General features: G+C 37.0%; 1 protein-coding gene and 1 pseudogene across 1 annotated transcript; one reads left to right on the top strand and one right to left on the bottom strand.

Annotated features, from left to right (window-relative positions):
* Positions 1 to 1566: 1566 nt before the first annotated feature.
* LOC148294825 (uncharacterized) lies at positions 1567 to 2431 on the bottom strand (annotated as a pseudogene).
* A 3242-nt stretch (positions 2432 to 5673) lies between these two features.
* LOC110762250 (BTB/POZ domain protein TNFAIP protein) lies at positions 5674 to 15643 on the top strand. Its single transcript, XM_021964856.2, has 10 exons — positions 5674 to 6226; positions 8214 to 8311; positions 8403 to 8448; positions 10737 to 10819; positions 10927 to 10991; positions 11654 to 11715; positions 13888 to 13947; positions 14165 to 14197; positions 15226 to 15291; positions 15417 to 15643. The coding sequence occupies exons 1-10, from the start codon at positions 5768 to 5770 to the stop codon at positions 15459 to 15461; spliced, it is 1017 nt and encodes a 338-aa protein (XP_021820548.2). The 5' UTR covers positions 5674 to 5767; the 3' UTR covers positions 15462 to 15643.
* The last annotated feature ends 1572 nt before the right edge of the window (positions 15644 to 17215 follow it).

The raw sequence follows: 17215 nt of genomic DNA, 5'->3' as shown, positions 1-17215 counted from the left end.
CAGATCGTGGTTCAATATCTTCATAACCTTTTATAATCTCAGCAGCTACTGCGAAAGAGAAACTATCATCGATAACCATTTCACTACGGTCCCATAATTCATCATTGCATGCGAAATTTACAGAAATTTCTGTATTAGGTATCTTTTCCTCTTCAGTGGCTTGTGTCTTTTCAATGACACTTTCATTCTCCGGATGAATTGTAGATTCAAGGTGAATCTCTTTCCCAATAATATCTTCATTAGCGTTTCCATTGGGATTGGGATATACTTTCGATTTTCGCTTTCTAGGAGTTGAGTCCTTGGAACCAATGGGTCTACCTTGCTTCAGGCGTGCAGTAGATGATTCATTTGCTGCAACATTGGTTAATCCGATTGGGATATCAATCCTTGCTGGTGTGTTTGCTGCAGGTATATGTGATTTTGTCACTTTTCCTGTATCAGTGAATGCATCTGGCATTTGATTAGCAATTTGCTGAAGGTGGACAATTTTTCGTACTTCATTTTCACTTTGAGTTGTATGAGTATGAGGGTCAAGATGAGACATAATGGATATGTTCCAACCCAATTCTCGCCGTTCTTCAGGAACAGTCTTTTCTCCCCCTAACGGCGGGAAGAATGTCTCATCATAGTGACAGTCCGCAAAACGTGCTGTAAAAGTATCTCCTGTCATAGGTTCGAGATAACGAATGATAGTTGGTGAATCAAAACCAATGTAAATTCCCAATCGACGTTGAGGACCCATTTTAGTGCGTTGTGGGGGTGCAATTGGCACATAAACTGCACAACCAAATACCCTTAAATGTGATATATTGGGTTGTCTCCCAAAGGCAAGTTGTAAAGGGGAGAATTGGTGGTGGGTAACGGGCCTCAAGCGGACTAAGGATGCTCCATGTAAAATTGCATGTCCCCAAGCAGAAATTGGCAACTTTGTCTTCAATAGCAAAGTGCGAGCAATAAGCTGGAGACGCTTAATAAAAGCTTCAGCTAATCCATTTTGAGTATGGACATGGGGAACTGGGTGCTCAACATCAATCCCAAGTGACATGCAATAGGCATCAAAAGTTTGGGAGGTAAACTCACCAGCGTTATCAAGTCGAATTGACTTTATTGGATAATCAGGGAATTGTGCTCGTAATTTAATTATCTGAGCAAGGAGCCTAGAAAAAGCAACATTACGAGTTGACAATAGGCAAACGTGTGACCATCTTGTATATGCATCGATTAAAACCATAAAATAACGAAATGGTCCACAAGATGGGTGAATTGGCCCACAAATATCCCATCACTAATCATAGGATCAAAAGATTTGCCATCAGTATCAACAAAGAAGTCTGAGACATCAAGGTGAGTTGCATCCACTGGTTCTAACTCTGTTGGATCAGCATCCATCCAATATGTCTCAACCTTTTTTCCTTTGCCCTTGATTGAGGCTTGGTAAAGATCAACCAAATGTTTTGGTGTGCGGCATACACGTGCCCAATGCCCATTTGTACCACACCTATGACATGCTTCCTCAATCACCCTGTCAGCTGAAGGTTGGGAGCCATTTGCCTTGTCTTGTTTGTTCTACTTCTGGTGGTTATGAGATGCTTGGGTATTTCTTGGGCCCAAGCGGTGGCTATTACTATTTTGGACTTGACCATTACGGGTACCCCTACCACGACCACGTCCTCGACGACGGTCGCCATGTGATGAGGTAGCATATGCCTCATGAGATGGTGCCAAGGCAGCATTCACTTCATGGAATGGTGCAGATCCAGTTGGACGGGACTGATGGTTCTGCATCAGAAGCTCATTATTCTGTTCAGCTAGAAGTAGACAAGATATGAGGTCTGAATACTTCTGGAAACCTCGTTCTCGATATTGTTGTTACAAAACCACATTGGAGGCATGAAATGTGGTGAAAGTTTTCTCCAATAGGTCTGCATCAGTTATATTTTCTCCACAAAGTCGTAACTTAGAGCTAATTCTGAACAGAGCAGAATTATAGTCAGCCACTGATTTGAAATCTTGTAGACGCAAGTGCATCCAATCATGGCGAGCCTTAGGAAGAATAACTGTCCTCTGATGGTCATATCTTTCCTTGAGATTTCCCCAAAGGGCCAACGGATCCTTGACAGTAAGGTATTCACACTTCAAGCCTTCATGTATGTGGCGTCTGAGAAAAATCATGGCTTTCGCTCGATCCACAGAGGATGCCTCATTGCCTTCCTTAATGGTTTCCCCTAGGTTCATAGCCTCAAGATGAACCTCAGCATCATTGATCCATGAAAGGTAGTTCTTTCCGGAGATGTCAAGTGCAACAAATTCGAGCTTTGCCAAGTTCGACATTTTCTATATAAAAGAAAATGGAATGTATTAGAGCTCAAGAAAAATTGTTGATATAGTAAACATAAATATAATCACCAAAACTTCTGGTTTGGGATGTTTAGACAATTTAGATTGAGGAATTTCATGCCTTCAATTATTTTGAATCACAGAAACTTAGGTTCTGATTTGATAAAGGAACTTCAGGTCCTTATCCATTATGAGGATCGAGGAACTTCAGGTCCTGATCTCTTGTTAATAAAAAAACTCATCATAATATATTGTGTTTAAATAAGATAAATTAAAAACTTAAAAGGAGAACAGAAAGAAAGAATAATAATAATAATAATAATGATAATTGCATACTACTCGTGTTATTAGCTACAACATGCATGTCAACAAGTTTTCAATGAATAGTGGTCATATAACAATAACAACAACAACAACAAAAACTACATGTTCATGCATTCATTGGGGGATACTCTCGGCAATTTAAATCATGTCAAAAACATGATTTCACAAAAAAAATAGCCATCATCGAGTTTTGTATATAAAAGAAAAAATATATATATATATATATGGATTAACTAAGCTATAGAGAAGAACATTACCAAGAGCTTTCGTGCTGATAACGTGTTATAAAACTAGAGAATATGTAGGGAGAAATAAGAGGAAGAAAGAGACAGTATAATTTGCTCAAATCAACTTGTCTTTCATTCATATTTGGTGCCACTATTTATAGGAGCAGAGATACCTGAATCACCTACCACCCATAATTGATAGGTTACAAATACATTGGTTGGTAGAGTACAAATACATTGGTTGGTAGAGTACAAATACATTGGTAGGTTACATGTATATAATGATGGATATTATTGTGGGCATCCATAACCTATAAACCCATAACGTATGGATTTATAACAAAAATATATTTATTTAACCTTAATTATGAGTTTTATTAAAATAAAAAAAAATAAAAACAAAAACAAAAACAAAAGGGGCAACGTGTAAGCCAAACCTTCATTCTTTCCTTTATTCTTCCCCCCTTCCCTTATACATTCTCTTCAAGAATCTGATTTTGATCTCAAATTGGGCTGAGTTGTTTATCTATTGGAGGTAAGTCACCTAGTCTAGGCTAAGGATTAATTGCATAAACTAAGATCAGATAGGATGGAGGAGATAGCATTTGGGTGAGGAAGAGAAGGAAGAATAGGAGGAAGAAAGGAGAAATCTCCAAGGGAATTGGATCAAAAGTGTAGATTCGACAACTCCGAGAAATTTCTGAAGGGTAAATTTGGTACTTTAGCTAGCTGGACATGAGATTGTGCAAGATTCAAGGCGAAGTTTGAGGAAGCGGGTTTCAACCAAGCTACTAGGCTTTTGTTATTGATTTGTGTAATTAATATTTGTAAGTAGTCAACCGTTTGATAAAGATTTTAGTGTGTACTTAACTACGAGCTACTACGACTCTGATTCTGTGTTGTTAAGTAAATTTGTATTTATTTATGACTCTATTTCTCATCATATCATGATTGTAAGATTTTATTTTTATGACTATGGTATGACTCACACCCTGATTTAGGAATATTCATTTTTCTTGAATTGGGTCGTGACAGTGGGGTATTTAGGGTTTCTTTTTCAACAATTATCGAAATGACCAACACGTCCTTTTGGTTTTCAAACCTGTGCGCGTTCGTTACAACTTGGAATTGAGCATGCCGCGCATCCACGAACTCGTTTCAACGGGCCCGACACAACGGTGTAACTCAATTCCCCAAATTATTTCCCGAACAAGAAGTTAATTTTTAAACCCATTAAAATATTCTCGTGGTAAAATCTTCTTTTACTTGAATAATTTAATAATTAAATATTAATTTAGGACCGGGTTATTACATTATAGATTCCATTGATTGGTGGTCAACATATGGTGCATATACACCAGAATTAACAGAGGTGGCTAAAAAGGTATAAATTTAATTTCAATATTTTTTATCTTAAATAAATAAGTGTTGGCTCAATCAATGTCAAGTTCATCAGCTGAAAGAATTTGGAGCACATATTCTTACATCCATAATGTTAAGAGGAACATGCTGAATTTTGCAAGAGCTGATCAATTGGTTTATATCCATTCCAAAATCTGTCTCCAATCACATTTCAGTGAGAGCTACAAGATGGGCCTCTCAAGATAGAGAAAGGAAGAGCTAAAGAGAGGTAGCGAGTTGGGGAAGGCCCTTGATCCGCTTAGGGAGGGCGGGGGGAGGTGTCTGTGGGCTCTTCTACTTCTATCTATGTGGGTACAGGTTTGAAACCCCAAGCATCCAATGAATATTTGTGTAAAGTCCCCCTCCCCTAATTGCTTATACTAAAAACAAATAATCAAATTAACACAAAGTATAAATTGATCGAATTTTAATGCTTTGGAGTGCAAATTGACAAAATTAAAACTTACCAGCCTATGTGCACAATGAGCCGTTAATCCCTTTAAGGATTTAAGTGTAAAGACATCCCTATGAGCTCACTAGCCACATAATATTATTCTTACCATTTGAAGTGGACATTCACTACTAATTAGGCTAGAGACCGAGTCACTAAGTAAAAGGCTGGTTAGAGGAAGTCCACCCATGAAGGCTAAGGCAAGGCAAGGGCTGGCACTATTCACTTGAATAGTGGCAACCTTGCCTTTTTTGGTTCCACCCCAAAAGGCTAGGGCAAGGGCAAATACTATTCACATGACATATGAGGAGATGAATTTGTATAGAGTTTTTGGTGTGGGAAGTAAAGAATATGCCTAGGTATTTATTTAAAAAAATTCTGGAATTTTTGGTAATTTTTTTTCAAATTTTTTTGGTTGCTGACGTCATTATGATGTCAGCATTGCATCATCCTACCCAGGCAGCAGCTCGGGCTGAATTTGCCCGTGGGCTTGCCTGGGCTCGTGGGACCCAGCTCTTGCCAGGGCTGGCCTTGCGCGCTGGAGGCATTTTGGGCTAGCCTGGGGGGCCTTTAGCCCGGTTTGGTAGCAAGGCTGGACTTGCTCTTAGAACACAATTACTCTTGAAACTTCTTTTTCAACAAGTTATTTGGAACTTTTTTTCAAACGAGGATGAGTCTAAAGATCATTCAACTATACTTCATGCAAAAATATTAGCATATGTGGTTTAGGCGAGTTGATCAAGACAGTAAATTTGCCCCGATGCACTCAAATTCGAATCCCTGTTTAAAGTAGATTATGACTTGTATAAAAAAAGAACAAAAAGATTGAATACAATTCATCTCTTGTTACATATTTTCTTATAGTTTGGTTAAAAAAAATAATTTTAAGTTAGAGTTATCCAAATATCTAATGGTTCTTGAAATTATCCAATATTACCATACTCTGCCGCCAAAGCGCACACACACTCAAAGACGCGCCCTCAGAAACTTCGCTCTTCCCATTTCCCAGGCAAGCATACATCCAAACATGGCATTCTCAGTCTCCACAATTCCATCAACCACTTCCAGTTTCCATCTGAAGCAAGCCCACTACTTTCCCTTGTTCACTTTCCACTTCAACCAGCTCTTCCCACTCTCAGTCTCCTTCCCAACCCCTTCCTCAACTCCCACCAGACTCCATATCTCTGTGTGCGCCGCTGCTAAGTCGCAGACTGGGCCTGTAAAGAAGCGCTCACCCTCGGGCACCAACAACAAGAAGAAGAAAAAGCGTAAGGGTGGTGGTGGTGGTGATTCAGAGGATCTGAGCTTGAGTGATGTTGAAATTGTGGATAATTTGGGTGCTGGTGGAGTTGGGTCTTCCGGATCCGGTTCGAGTTCGAGGTCGCTTGGTTTCCATTCTACGCCGCTGCCAAAACCGCCAGCTGGGTTTGTGGTGGATGATCATGGAAAGGTGCTCATGGCTTCTTCCAAGCGAATTGCTTCCATTGTGAGTTCTTTCTTGCTTAACTTTTTGCTTCTCTCGTTGTTTTTGTTGTGTGTGGAATTTTCTGTTGTTAAATTCAAGGACTCTTTTTGTTATAGTCTGTAGATTGATGCTCATAGCTCCCTTTTATCATCTTCAAAAAAGGCAGAACATGTTTGAAGGCTTGGAAGTTCAATCTGAGAGGCCAAATGAATTTTTATCTACTGCATAAATTACCCTTGTGTGAAATGAGCAGCAGCTGGTGGTGCTGCTCAAGGATGGAGCTACAATGGGGCTCCCTCGTGTTGTAGCCCACCCCAACTTAGAGAGAATTTATCAATTCTAAGCCACCAACACACTCTCAACCCACCCCAAGCTCTCTCCTCCCCAGCTCACAACCGTACTTCTACAATAACCCAGCCCACCTCAGCCTATAAAGATGGCTGCTTAGAGGTTTTTGACATTCTGTTGATTGGTTATCTCCCTAATATAACCGGTCACAATTCACTTGAGAGTTGAATTTTTGCAGTTAGACTCTTATGGCTCAACTCAATAATTGTTCAGTACAATTTGTTAGATTTTTTTAATAGAAACGTTTGTATTGATAATCAAAAGGAAAATTATCCTCGATCATACAACAAATGGAAAAACTGAACTCAAAAAACAACAGAATAAGGTAAAAATATAGCTAGCCTACTGCTCCTGAATATATATATCTAAAACTAGAAAACACTTATATAAAATCATCTTAAGACTGCTTCCATATCTCTCAAGATGGTGGAGTAGTGATAATCCTTGAACTACCCAGAAACTGAGGCCCGAAGAGATGCCCAAAGTTTAGTTCTATCCCATAATTCCTCAGCTCGTACCCCTATATGTCCCTGAAAAATTCTTCTATTGTGTTCCATCCAAATATTCCAAAGAATTGCGTGAACAAGACCATCTCGTAGAATTTGTGCTCTCTTCCCCCTCCCTGCAACCACCAACTTGATACTTAAGAACTCAAGACACCCTTTAGGAGTCACCCACTCCGTTCTGAGTGTACACAGCATCTTCCACCATAATTTTATTGAATACAGGCAGGGAATGAATAAACGATCAATGTTTTCTGCACTCTCCTTGCAGAGAACACACCAGGAAGGAGATAAACACAGCTTTGGTTGCCTCCTTTGGATAAAATCGCAAGTATTAACTTTGCCATTCGCAACTAGCCACACAAAAACCTGAATTTTCGGAGGTGTCTTTGCTCTCCAGATTGAGGTGAAAAGGGAGAAGACATCCCTAATGCCATAAGAAAGAAGAAAAGACCTAAAAGACTTGCAAGAAAACGATCCGTTATCCTTGATCTCCCATATTCTCCGGTCCACTCTAGAACTACTTAACCTAACCTTCCCCAAGATATCCAACAGCAATACCGCTTCATCTATCTCAGCCTCGGACAAGTTCCTTTAGAATCCAAAATCCCAATTAAGAGGCTGTTCTTGAGTGTTAACAAAACATGATATACTTAGGTTCTTTTTCCGAGACAAGGAAAAGAATCGAGGAAACAAAATTTTCAGTAACCCTTCTTTCAGCCAAAAGTCCTCTCAAAATCTAATTTTTTCCCCATTGCCAACAGAGAATCTGCAGCATTGAAGAAAAGAATCATATCCCTTTGAGTTCTCGCGCCATGGATTCCTACTAGACACATTGGTTGCTAGTTTAGCATCCCTGCCATTGGAATCAACTCCGTATTTGCTCTTAATGACTCTGTGCCACATCGAGTTGGGTACAATTTGTTAGATTAAATCCAGAGATAACACTTGCTCAGTTCAGTTATGTTTTATAATTTTTATTTTTATTTTTACCATGGATCATTTATGAGCTGCCTCAATTTGGGATTACTGGATGCTGATTTATTTTAGTCATCCTAAATTGTGATAAGATACAGATTACACTCTTTTTGTTTGTTTGTTTGTTTTTGCCATTGCTTTCCTTAAAATTAAAATTTTCTGAAGGAGTCAATGGGCAGGTTGATCCTACCAATAATTTCCCTTTAGAGTGCGTTATAAGGAGAGTGTTTAGAAGCTCACGGGGAGATGAATGTATGCTGCTTTGCCCAGTTGACACGTAAGTAAAGCTTTTTTTTTTTTTTTTTTTTTTTGTGATTGAGCAATTTGTCCAGAAACATTGCTAAGTGTATATTAATATATCAATGCAGGCCTGTTCAAATATTAAAGAGCACAAACATAGATGGCTGGTCAGCTGTATGTTCTCGTGGTCCATATCTAAGTTTTTAGTTGATTCTTAAATTTGTGTAGACTTCAGATGACAATTTTGAAACTGCAAAGTTTTCTAGATGCAGATATAACAGTAATTATATCTCCTATATAGGTTCAATGTCTCATTGATTTCCCATATTATTTTTATTTTATTTTATTCATTTGTTGGGAATATTATTTATCACCTTCATTTAGTCCTTGTTACTGAATGTGGCCAAGAAGTAGTAGACTATTTTTTTCTGCTGATCTCAATAGGTGCATTTGGGTCAAATTAGTTCAGTAACTGAGTCCTCACATAACAATTTGTTCCCTTTTGAGGCTCAATCACCAGGTGAAAAGAATCAGATCGTGGGAAAAAAGGGTGGTCTTTTTGTTTGTTCTGATATTGGGTCCTTCAAGGTCAATAAGGTAAAGGTGGCATAGTTGGTGGATATTGTAATGAGAAAGAAATAATTGAATTGGGGAAATTGCTTCTGGATTTGCAAGTGATGAGGAGAATGTCGTTAAATTGGAAGTTCATCACCATTTTTACAGGGTTGCAGAATATAAATGCCTAATCTGGATGAGGAATCCACATTTGTGTTGTATTATACAGAGATTGAACAGGAAAATCTTGGTGAGATGAAATCTATTACCACTGAAGTGGATTTGGAGGTAGTTATTATAAAGCAAGTGGAATTGGATGTAGCTGAATTGGCCCCAATTATATGTGACTGATTATGAATGTCTGATAGATTTAATTGCTATTCTCTTGGGAGGGTGTGATGAGGAATCAGGTGCACATTTAGGTCCTATTCTGTGGGATTTCAAGATTTTGCAGATAAAATTTACTGTGGATAAGCGGCAGTATTGTTTGGGATCCACTGTACACAATACTGATTCCATTTTTTCATCAGTATTGTTTGGTTGAGGATATTTGTTTGGCATGTACCTTCTTGATTCCAACATTTCAGCTGTCAGTACAAGAACAACAGGTTTTTATTTTGCTCCTGACACCATTATAGCTTTTAACCACCTCAAAGAAGCTATGATGATGGAATTGTTCAAGCCCAACCAGTTGCTCTTTTGCTATGGAAGTTTAGTGCAATGGCAATCCTCACTCAAAAAAAAGGAAGAAACTTGGGGAAGACTATTATGACTTGCTGGTCAGATTTCTAGAATTCCATCCTTGAGGAGAAGGATTGTTTTGAGGCGAGGGTATTGATAGGAACCTATATGCATGTCTGTGTTGACAAAGTCAACTTGATGAGCTGGCAGTTATTTTTGGTCGATAAGCTGGCAGTTTGCTGATGCATTAATGCAGCTAGTTTCTTAAACATCAGTTAGGCTACTGTTAGTCAGTTGATTGTTGGGTTAGGAAAGTTAGCACTATATTAGCTAAGTTGTAAAGATGTTGAGAGAAATTGTATTCTTATTCTTGTTAAAGAACTAATTACACTCTGATGTCCTTAGAGTGTTTAAGCTAGGTAGAATATAGGTCATTTGTACTTTGGTTGTGAGGGGTTTGAAGATGACAAGTTGCAGGGATTTTGGAAATACGTTAATGGATTGTCCTTCTGCAATGAAGATAGCCTTAAAGTTTGAGTACAATGTTTAATTAATGGCTGTAAGGTTCTTATAATTTTAGCTTCAAGCTCTACTTTTCTCATTCTTCACATCACTGAAAAATTACAAATGTCACCCCCAACGTGCATGAGCTGAAGGCATGTGTTTGTAATTCTTTATCTAGTTTATTTTGAAATCCAAATCTTTCCTTGTAAACCACCCCGTCCAAATGGAACGCAAGATGATTTGGAAGGCTGGTGTAATCATGAAATTGCGGGTTGGTGCTTCTTGGAAACTAAATAGCATACCTGTGATGTGCAGAAGATATTATGCATGCTGATGCATGTTTAGGGGTTCATCTTTCTAAAATATCTGGCTAGATTGCCTAGCTTCTATTTGTTAGTTCTGCTTTTGGGAGTCTTTTTCTTCCAGCTGAGTCTTTGTTTTCTTTTTCATTTGGCTTTTCTAAAGTCTTCTTCTTGTCCATGTTTTCTTTTCATTGTAATATATATATATATATATATTGCAATAGAATTGTCTCTATCAAAAAGTTAAAAAAAAGTTATTAAGCTATGGTGGGAAAGAAAGAGGTTGATGCAAGACGGGGTTCTTTGACATTAATCAATGTCTATCAATCTACATGTCAGTGATAATTATGAATTGGAAGTGTTTATTTCTTGATTCTTTATTTTCCTTATCAATTTAATCTGCGTTGTTCTGTTTCTTAGGTCAGCGATGAAGAAGCTGAAGTTATTCTTCCCGCTGCTGCTTATGCCCTTGCCAAGATACACATGCATCTGGTACACAGTGGGTATGATGATAAAGATATTCCAGCTTTAGAATTTTATTAAACCTTGGTATCTTGGTTCTCCTAGATATCTTGATATTAATTTGTTCAAATTTGTATCTTCATATCAGATTCTGTTATACAGCACGGGGAGGCTTTTGTTACTCAGAAGATGACATATTTGATTTCCGAACAGGCAATTGCTCGTCATTTATTTTTCTTTTAAAACAAAAAGCAAAAGATCTGCTTTATGATTGTTAAACTCTTTAGGTGGTTTCTATTTCATTTTCTTCTTTGCCACTATGAATGAAGTTTTGGGTTTGTGATGAATCTAGCTGTCAATAATTGATGTCATAAAAGATGTTCTATGGTGATTCTAGCTTTTTTTTCTCTTTCAATTAAATGAGAAGGGGAAAAACTCTTTGTATAATATTTTGTTGACCCATTGGAGCTTATACCATAAGGGCATGGAAAGATGTGGTCCCTGATTCGTTGAAGTGCAAGGTAGATATGATTTTTGAGTATGTAGACGAACTTTTAGGAACTTCCGTAAACACTTCCGTTCCATCTGGTTCTCATTGATGAATAATAGGTTTGTTCTCTTTCACATAGTTAAATAGAACATTATTAGATGTGTTTCATGGCTCAAACTATTGTGTTGTCTTTATCTCATTGATAAACATTAGGGGGGGTTCTCTTTCACACGATACTCTTTGCTTATTGGTGTAATGGATTTTGATGGACTTTAGTTGGCCGCTGCACCTCTGCCCATTCATCCTTGTAGATCCCATTTATTGACTTCAGAACTAAGGTCTTTTAATGTTTGATATTTAATGTATGGTGTTAACTATTTTGCAGATGATGGTCAAGATGTAGATGGCTTGCCCACTGAGGGTGTAGAAATTACGTGTTTCCATTTGGTAATGTGATAACCATCTATATACAGTATAATTTTCTTAAGAATGCGACATTAAATTGGTAGGTTATAACTTTTAGTACTATTAGGTTGCAGTAAACTGGCTTGTGTTTTCTGTCCAGAAAAAAACTGGCTTGTGTTTTTCCTGATGAAGAGTTTTTTTCCTTGTAGAATTGTTGTCTCATTAACTAGAATACAATTTTATTTATAAAAAAAATCATATGTATTCATTGAAGATCATTTTATATTTTCATTTTACTAGTATATTAACATATGCATTAAACTTGTGAATTTTTCTGTCATCATTAGATTAATAATCTGTTGGGTCCTACCACTGCCCCATAATCTGTTGGAGTAGAGTTAAGTTGTTAGTCTTACAAAAGAATATAGTGTTGGGAATGTGATACAAGAACTTATAGTGCCCAGTGTCATGCATAGCAAGTGGAGCGGTGACAAACACACGGCATAAGTTCTGGAAAAATGTTGTTGAGTGGAATTTCTGTGAGTATGTCCATTATGATTGCTCACACACTTGATGTTCCCTCCTACCAGAAGGGAGAAGGCTCAGAATGCGCATTAAAGAGTATAGTGGTCAAGCCATCCACCACCCTCAGCGACGCAAGTGTGGGCATTAAATGAGCTTCCTCTAGCCAATGTTGGGACCATGAGAGGTGGGCATTGGGTTACAACATGGGTGGCCTCGTGTTTACATGAGATAGGGTAGCCAATGTTGCGCTTTACTTTACAAGTTGAGTTTAGCATGTGCTACCACTATGCCGAATGATATACTCTAAATGTGGGGCGAATCATTAAATATGCATGAGCGAGGCAACTTGGGACACAGGCCAATGTAATGCTACGCAGTTCAATCTTCTGCTGTGCAGACCTCTGGCCCCTGACACAGTGCATCCCACCCAAGAAAAGATATATCACACGTAGTTAACTGCTGATATTTGAATCTCTCTATTCATTCATTCATTCATTAGGTTTCATGGGATAATAATCTTGGTGGCTCTGATAGCTTATAGTCAAACTACAGAGTGGAGGCCCCTGACACAGTGCATCACTCCCAAGAAAAGATATATCACACATGTAGTTAAACTGCTGATATTTGAATCTCTCTATTTATTCATTCATTCATTCATTAGGTTTCATGGGATAATAATCTTGGTGGCTCTGATAGCTTATAGTCAAACTACAGAGTGGACTATTTAAGACCATAAAATTGACCACTAATTACAGTCACAAACTAGCCCACTACACCAACTAGCTGCTGCATCCATACAATAGTCTATAGAGAGTGGAACACTAACCTACTTTCTTCTTTTGATTAATGCCCGTCAGCTGAGAGTTACACGAATACCTTTCTGCCCGGAAATAATACAGGATGTATTTGCTTACATTGAAGCATTTAACTTCTTAGATTAAATGATAACTACGATAATGTCAAGTATGTTTCAGCCTTAGAATTGAATGGTTTCTATATAATTTTCAATTCCCTTAATATTAGACATTTCATATTTTTTGTGTGAATGAACCTTCAATTCATTGCTGACATCCTCGAATTTTCGGCTTCATATCTCCTTTTAGCTCCTTGAGATAGATCAGTCTGCAGTTGCAGTCATGGGCCTTGGCACAATGAGTTTTTTTCACCTTGTGGTTTCTTAATGTCACCTTTTTGTTCTCTTATTCTAACTTGTTAAAGCTTTCATACTTTGAACATTTATTTTCCTTCAAACAACCTGTTGCACTGTATTCTAAAGGGAAATCTCCCTGTGTTCCAAAAGAAAAAAAAAATAGAGTTTTTCTTAATTTCATAAAGTTATCTTTTCTAAGATATGTTTTGTTTTATGTTCATCATCATTAAAAGAAAAAAAGGAGCATTATATGTTGAGAATATGAACAATTATTGTATTCTGTGTTCTATGTTTATGTCTTAATTTAGTAGATTGCATGGATTGTTTTAATAGCACCATATTTTCAGCTTACATATTTTTGTTTGTTATCTTTTAATGTTTATAACTTAAATATGAATAGTTCCATTGTAAATTTCTAATGCCAAGTATCAAAAATTTGTATGTGGGTGTGTACGACGAACACAGTTATGATCTGTACGAATGAGCTAGATGGTTTTTTCATTGCACTGCCTTATTAATCTATAGTTCTCTTGGTGCAGGATGGAGCACATTACATGATTTATACACCATCTGATCCGCTTCTCTTTGTTGTTGTAAAGGTAAGCTTCAAGATTTAATATGGTTTGCTGCACTGCCATTTAATTAAATGCATCTCTATTCCTTTGCTCATATTTATGAAGTTCCCTTAAAATGTCTGTCAAAATGCTACTCATGGCTCTAGTATTGTTGAGAAACGTTTTTTAATTTTTCTAAGAACCGTAGCTGATTCTATGATTGGAAACTGAACATAAATGCAATTGGATTTTGTTTGTGCAGAATAATGATGGTATGTTGCAAATTGCTGACGATGTAAGCAATCTCACTCTTTTCATAGTAGATGTTTTTCATCTTCAATTTATCGTACTATATATACTGACTGAAGATTGTTAGTTTAACCCTCACCATTTGCATTGTGGTTAGTGCCTTAATTTTGTCTGCATAAGTATTACTTCTGAAACATCTTGTTTTCCTCCCCTGTTTTCTCAAGAGTATTGGTGTAGTGGAATCTTCAAGTTGCACCATATTCTTTTAATGCCCTATTATAGTTTTTCAGCCTGCACTCAAACGATAAATTGAGATTATCTGGAAGCATTTATCAGCATAATTAATACAGTACATCAACTTATAGTTTTGCCACATCAATGATTTAACCAAGAGGTGTATGACTTATACAATTCTCGGATAGGTACGTGAGGTAAATGTATATAGCTAGCAGATAATAAAATCACAAGATCAAGAACCTCTGTGTGACTTTCAGCATCCAATTTGTGTACAATAAGCGTTTCTGGGAATTATGGTACCTAGATATTGTTTACTAGTTTCACAGTGCCTCGCACATATTGTGAAATAGGATTTCATTGTCACTAGGCTACCCACTGAAAAGATTTGTAGGATGCCCAGTAGTAGAACAAAATTGAGTTTCAAAGACCACCCTTCTCTCAACCTTGTGTGTCAAAGACTGAATTCGACATGGAAAAAGCTTGGCTCCTTAAAACTGAGGAGGAGCTCCTCCTCAAAACAAATGGGAACACTAGTCAATTTCATTTATTTTTTTCTTTTTTTGAAATTCTTTTAACTTTCTTTGTTTTGGAATTTGACATGTGTCAAAATCCCATTTGCTTTGAGGAGGAGATCCTCAATTTGAAGGAGCCAAACTATGCTCATTGGACATATATAATGATTGGGCCTTAAATTTTGTATTAATTTTTGTGTATTTTCCCATTGTGTAAACTTACTTTTAATCAGCAAAATGCAATGAGGCGTCAGTTATTTATTTAAGAGAAAAGCAATGGATGATAGCTACTGTGTATAAAATGTGGTTCTAATCTTGGAAACAGGACCTGCTGGAGGATCCTGCAATCATTAGTGCCATAGATGAGGAGACTGAGTTTAATGCCTTGGTGGTACGTCACATACCATAGATATCTTAATGTTAAAATTTACTGCACTTTTCTCATACCACTAATATGATATTGTTAATGTGAGATAAATGATTGCTTAAGCTTCGTCTTTTTGGTCATGTTTGCAGGAGGAAGAAGCAGCGCTTCTTGATTCATTGCTAGGAAAAGAATAGCCAAATCTTTCTGAGCTGAGGTGTTTTTATATGCCAAATCTTTCTTTTTCCTTTGTCAATTTAACACATGCGACCGCAGTTCTGCGGATGAGGCCTAGAAACACAAACATTTGATTTTTTGTTCACTCATTTGTCTTTTGTATATAAACTTTTTCTTTGGTTATGCAGTATAAATTAGGGGTGGGCTCGGTTTGGTTTGGTTCGGTTTTGAGGCCAAACCGTGCGCCGAACCATGAACTCCGGTTTGGAGAAAATTCAAACCGTGCGCCGAACCAATGAACCGGTTAATCGATCATCTCGGTTAACCGGTTAGCTCGGTTTGGTTTGGTTTGGTTTGGTGAAAACCTGCTTGGAAACATGTAGACTCTAAATTCATTCAAACTCAAACATTCATTCACCACTCACATTACAACATATTCAAATTCATTCATTCAATCAATCCTTTCAATTCAAACTAAAACACATGCATCGTTCATCATTCACATCCATCCAAAGTTTCAAAGTAAACCATATGCATCATTCACCATTATGTAAAAATATTGACTAAGTATGAAAAATGGGTTTTCGGAATAATCATTTTCTCAAGATAATTTTTGGTGGCTTTTATTCCTCAAACATCAAATAAGAAAACTTGATTTTATGGGATTTTAGTATGAAGTATATATTGACTTAATGAGCCATCATTTTTAGCCTAAATCGTATTTTGCACTAAAATCGATTTTTCATAATTTGATTTGGTTGGAATTTGATTTTCTAGTATTTTTATTTGAATCCAAATGGGGGGTACTTCCTTATTTACATTGTAAACTTAAGTAAATGGAGTAATATAAAACTAAATAAAAGTAAAATGACAAAGACATTTACTTAAATGTTGGAAATGGAAATAAGGTTGTATTATAATTCTTTAATTACATATAATTTAACATACCCGGTTCGGTCCGGTTCATCGACGGTTTCTAAAATTGGACACCGAATGTCGAACCATGAAGGCCGGTTCGGTCTGGTTCATGCACCGTTGGCCAAAAAAAGAAAAAAAAAATCAAACCAAACCAGACCGATCAGTTTGGTTCGGCCGGTTTGGCCGGTTTTCGGTCCCATATGCCCAGCTCTAGTATAAATATATTCGTATTCACAACATACATGCATGAGAGATGGTAGATGGTTAGTTGGGTTAATCGTTTTATTAGTCCCTAAACTTAGACTCGATTTGCATTTGAGTCCCTCAATTTCCAAAATGGTTCCCGTGATCCTTTAACTTCACTTTCTCAGGACAAATGGTCTTGCTGTCAATTTTGTTAACTTTTTCTGTTAAATACAGGGCAAAAAGGTATTTTTATATTAAAATCAAAAAAATGAATAAAAAATCATATCTTTAAAATAACAATAAAAGAAAATCAAATAAAAAACCAGCAAAAAAAAAAAAGAAAAATCAAGTTTGAGGGGAGTAGAAATCGGGATAGAAGGGGAGAGAGAGAGTTTAATTTTAATTTTTAGTTTTTTAAATTTTTTTTATTCATATTTTAATCAATTTTGATACGAAAATACCATTTTGTCCCTGCATTTAACAGAAAAGTTAACAAAATTGACGGCAAGACCATTTGTCCTAACGAAAATGAAGTTAAAAGATCACGAGAACCATTTTGAAAATTGAGGTATTCAAATGCAAATCGGGTCTAAATTTAGGGACTAATAAAACAATCCTATTGGCAAGCAATGAAGTTCCTTTTTATCTGCTGGATGTCTCTAGGTTCTCT

This window comes from Prunus avium, chromosome 4, assembly GCF_965620075.1.
Source record: "Prunus avium chromosome 4, drPruAviu1.hap1.1, whole genome shotgun sequence".
In the NCBI taxonomy this organism is placed as follows: Eukaryota; Viridiplantae; Streptophyta; class Magnoliopsida; order Rosales; family Rosaceae; genus Prunus; species Prunus avium.
The sequence above is the reverse complement of the archived record's forward strand: the minus strand, read 5'-3'. Positions and strand labels throughout refer to the sequence as shown.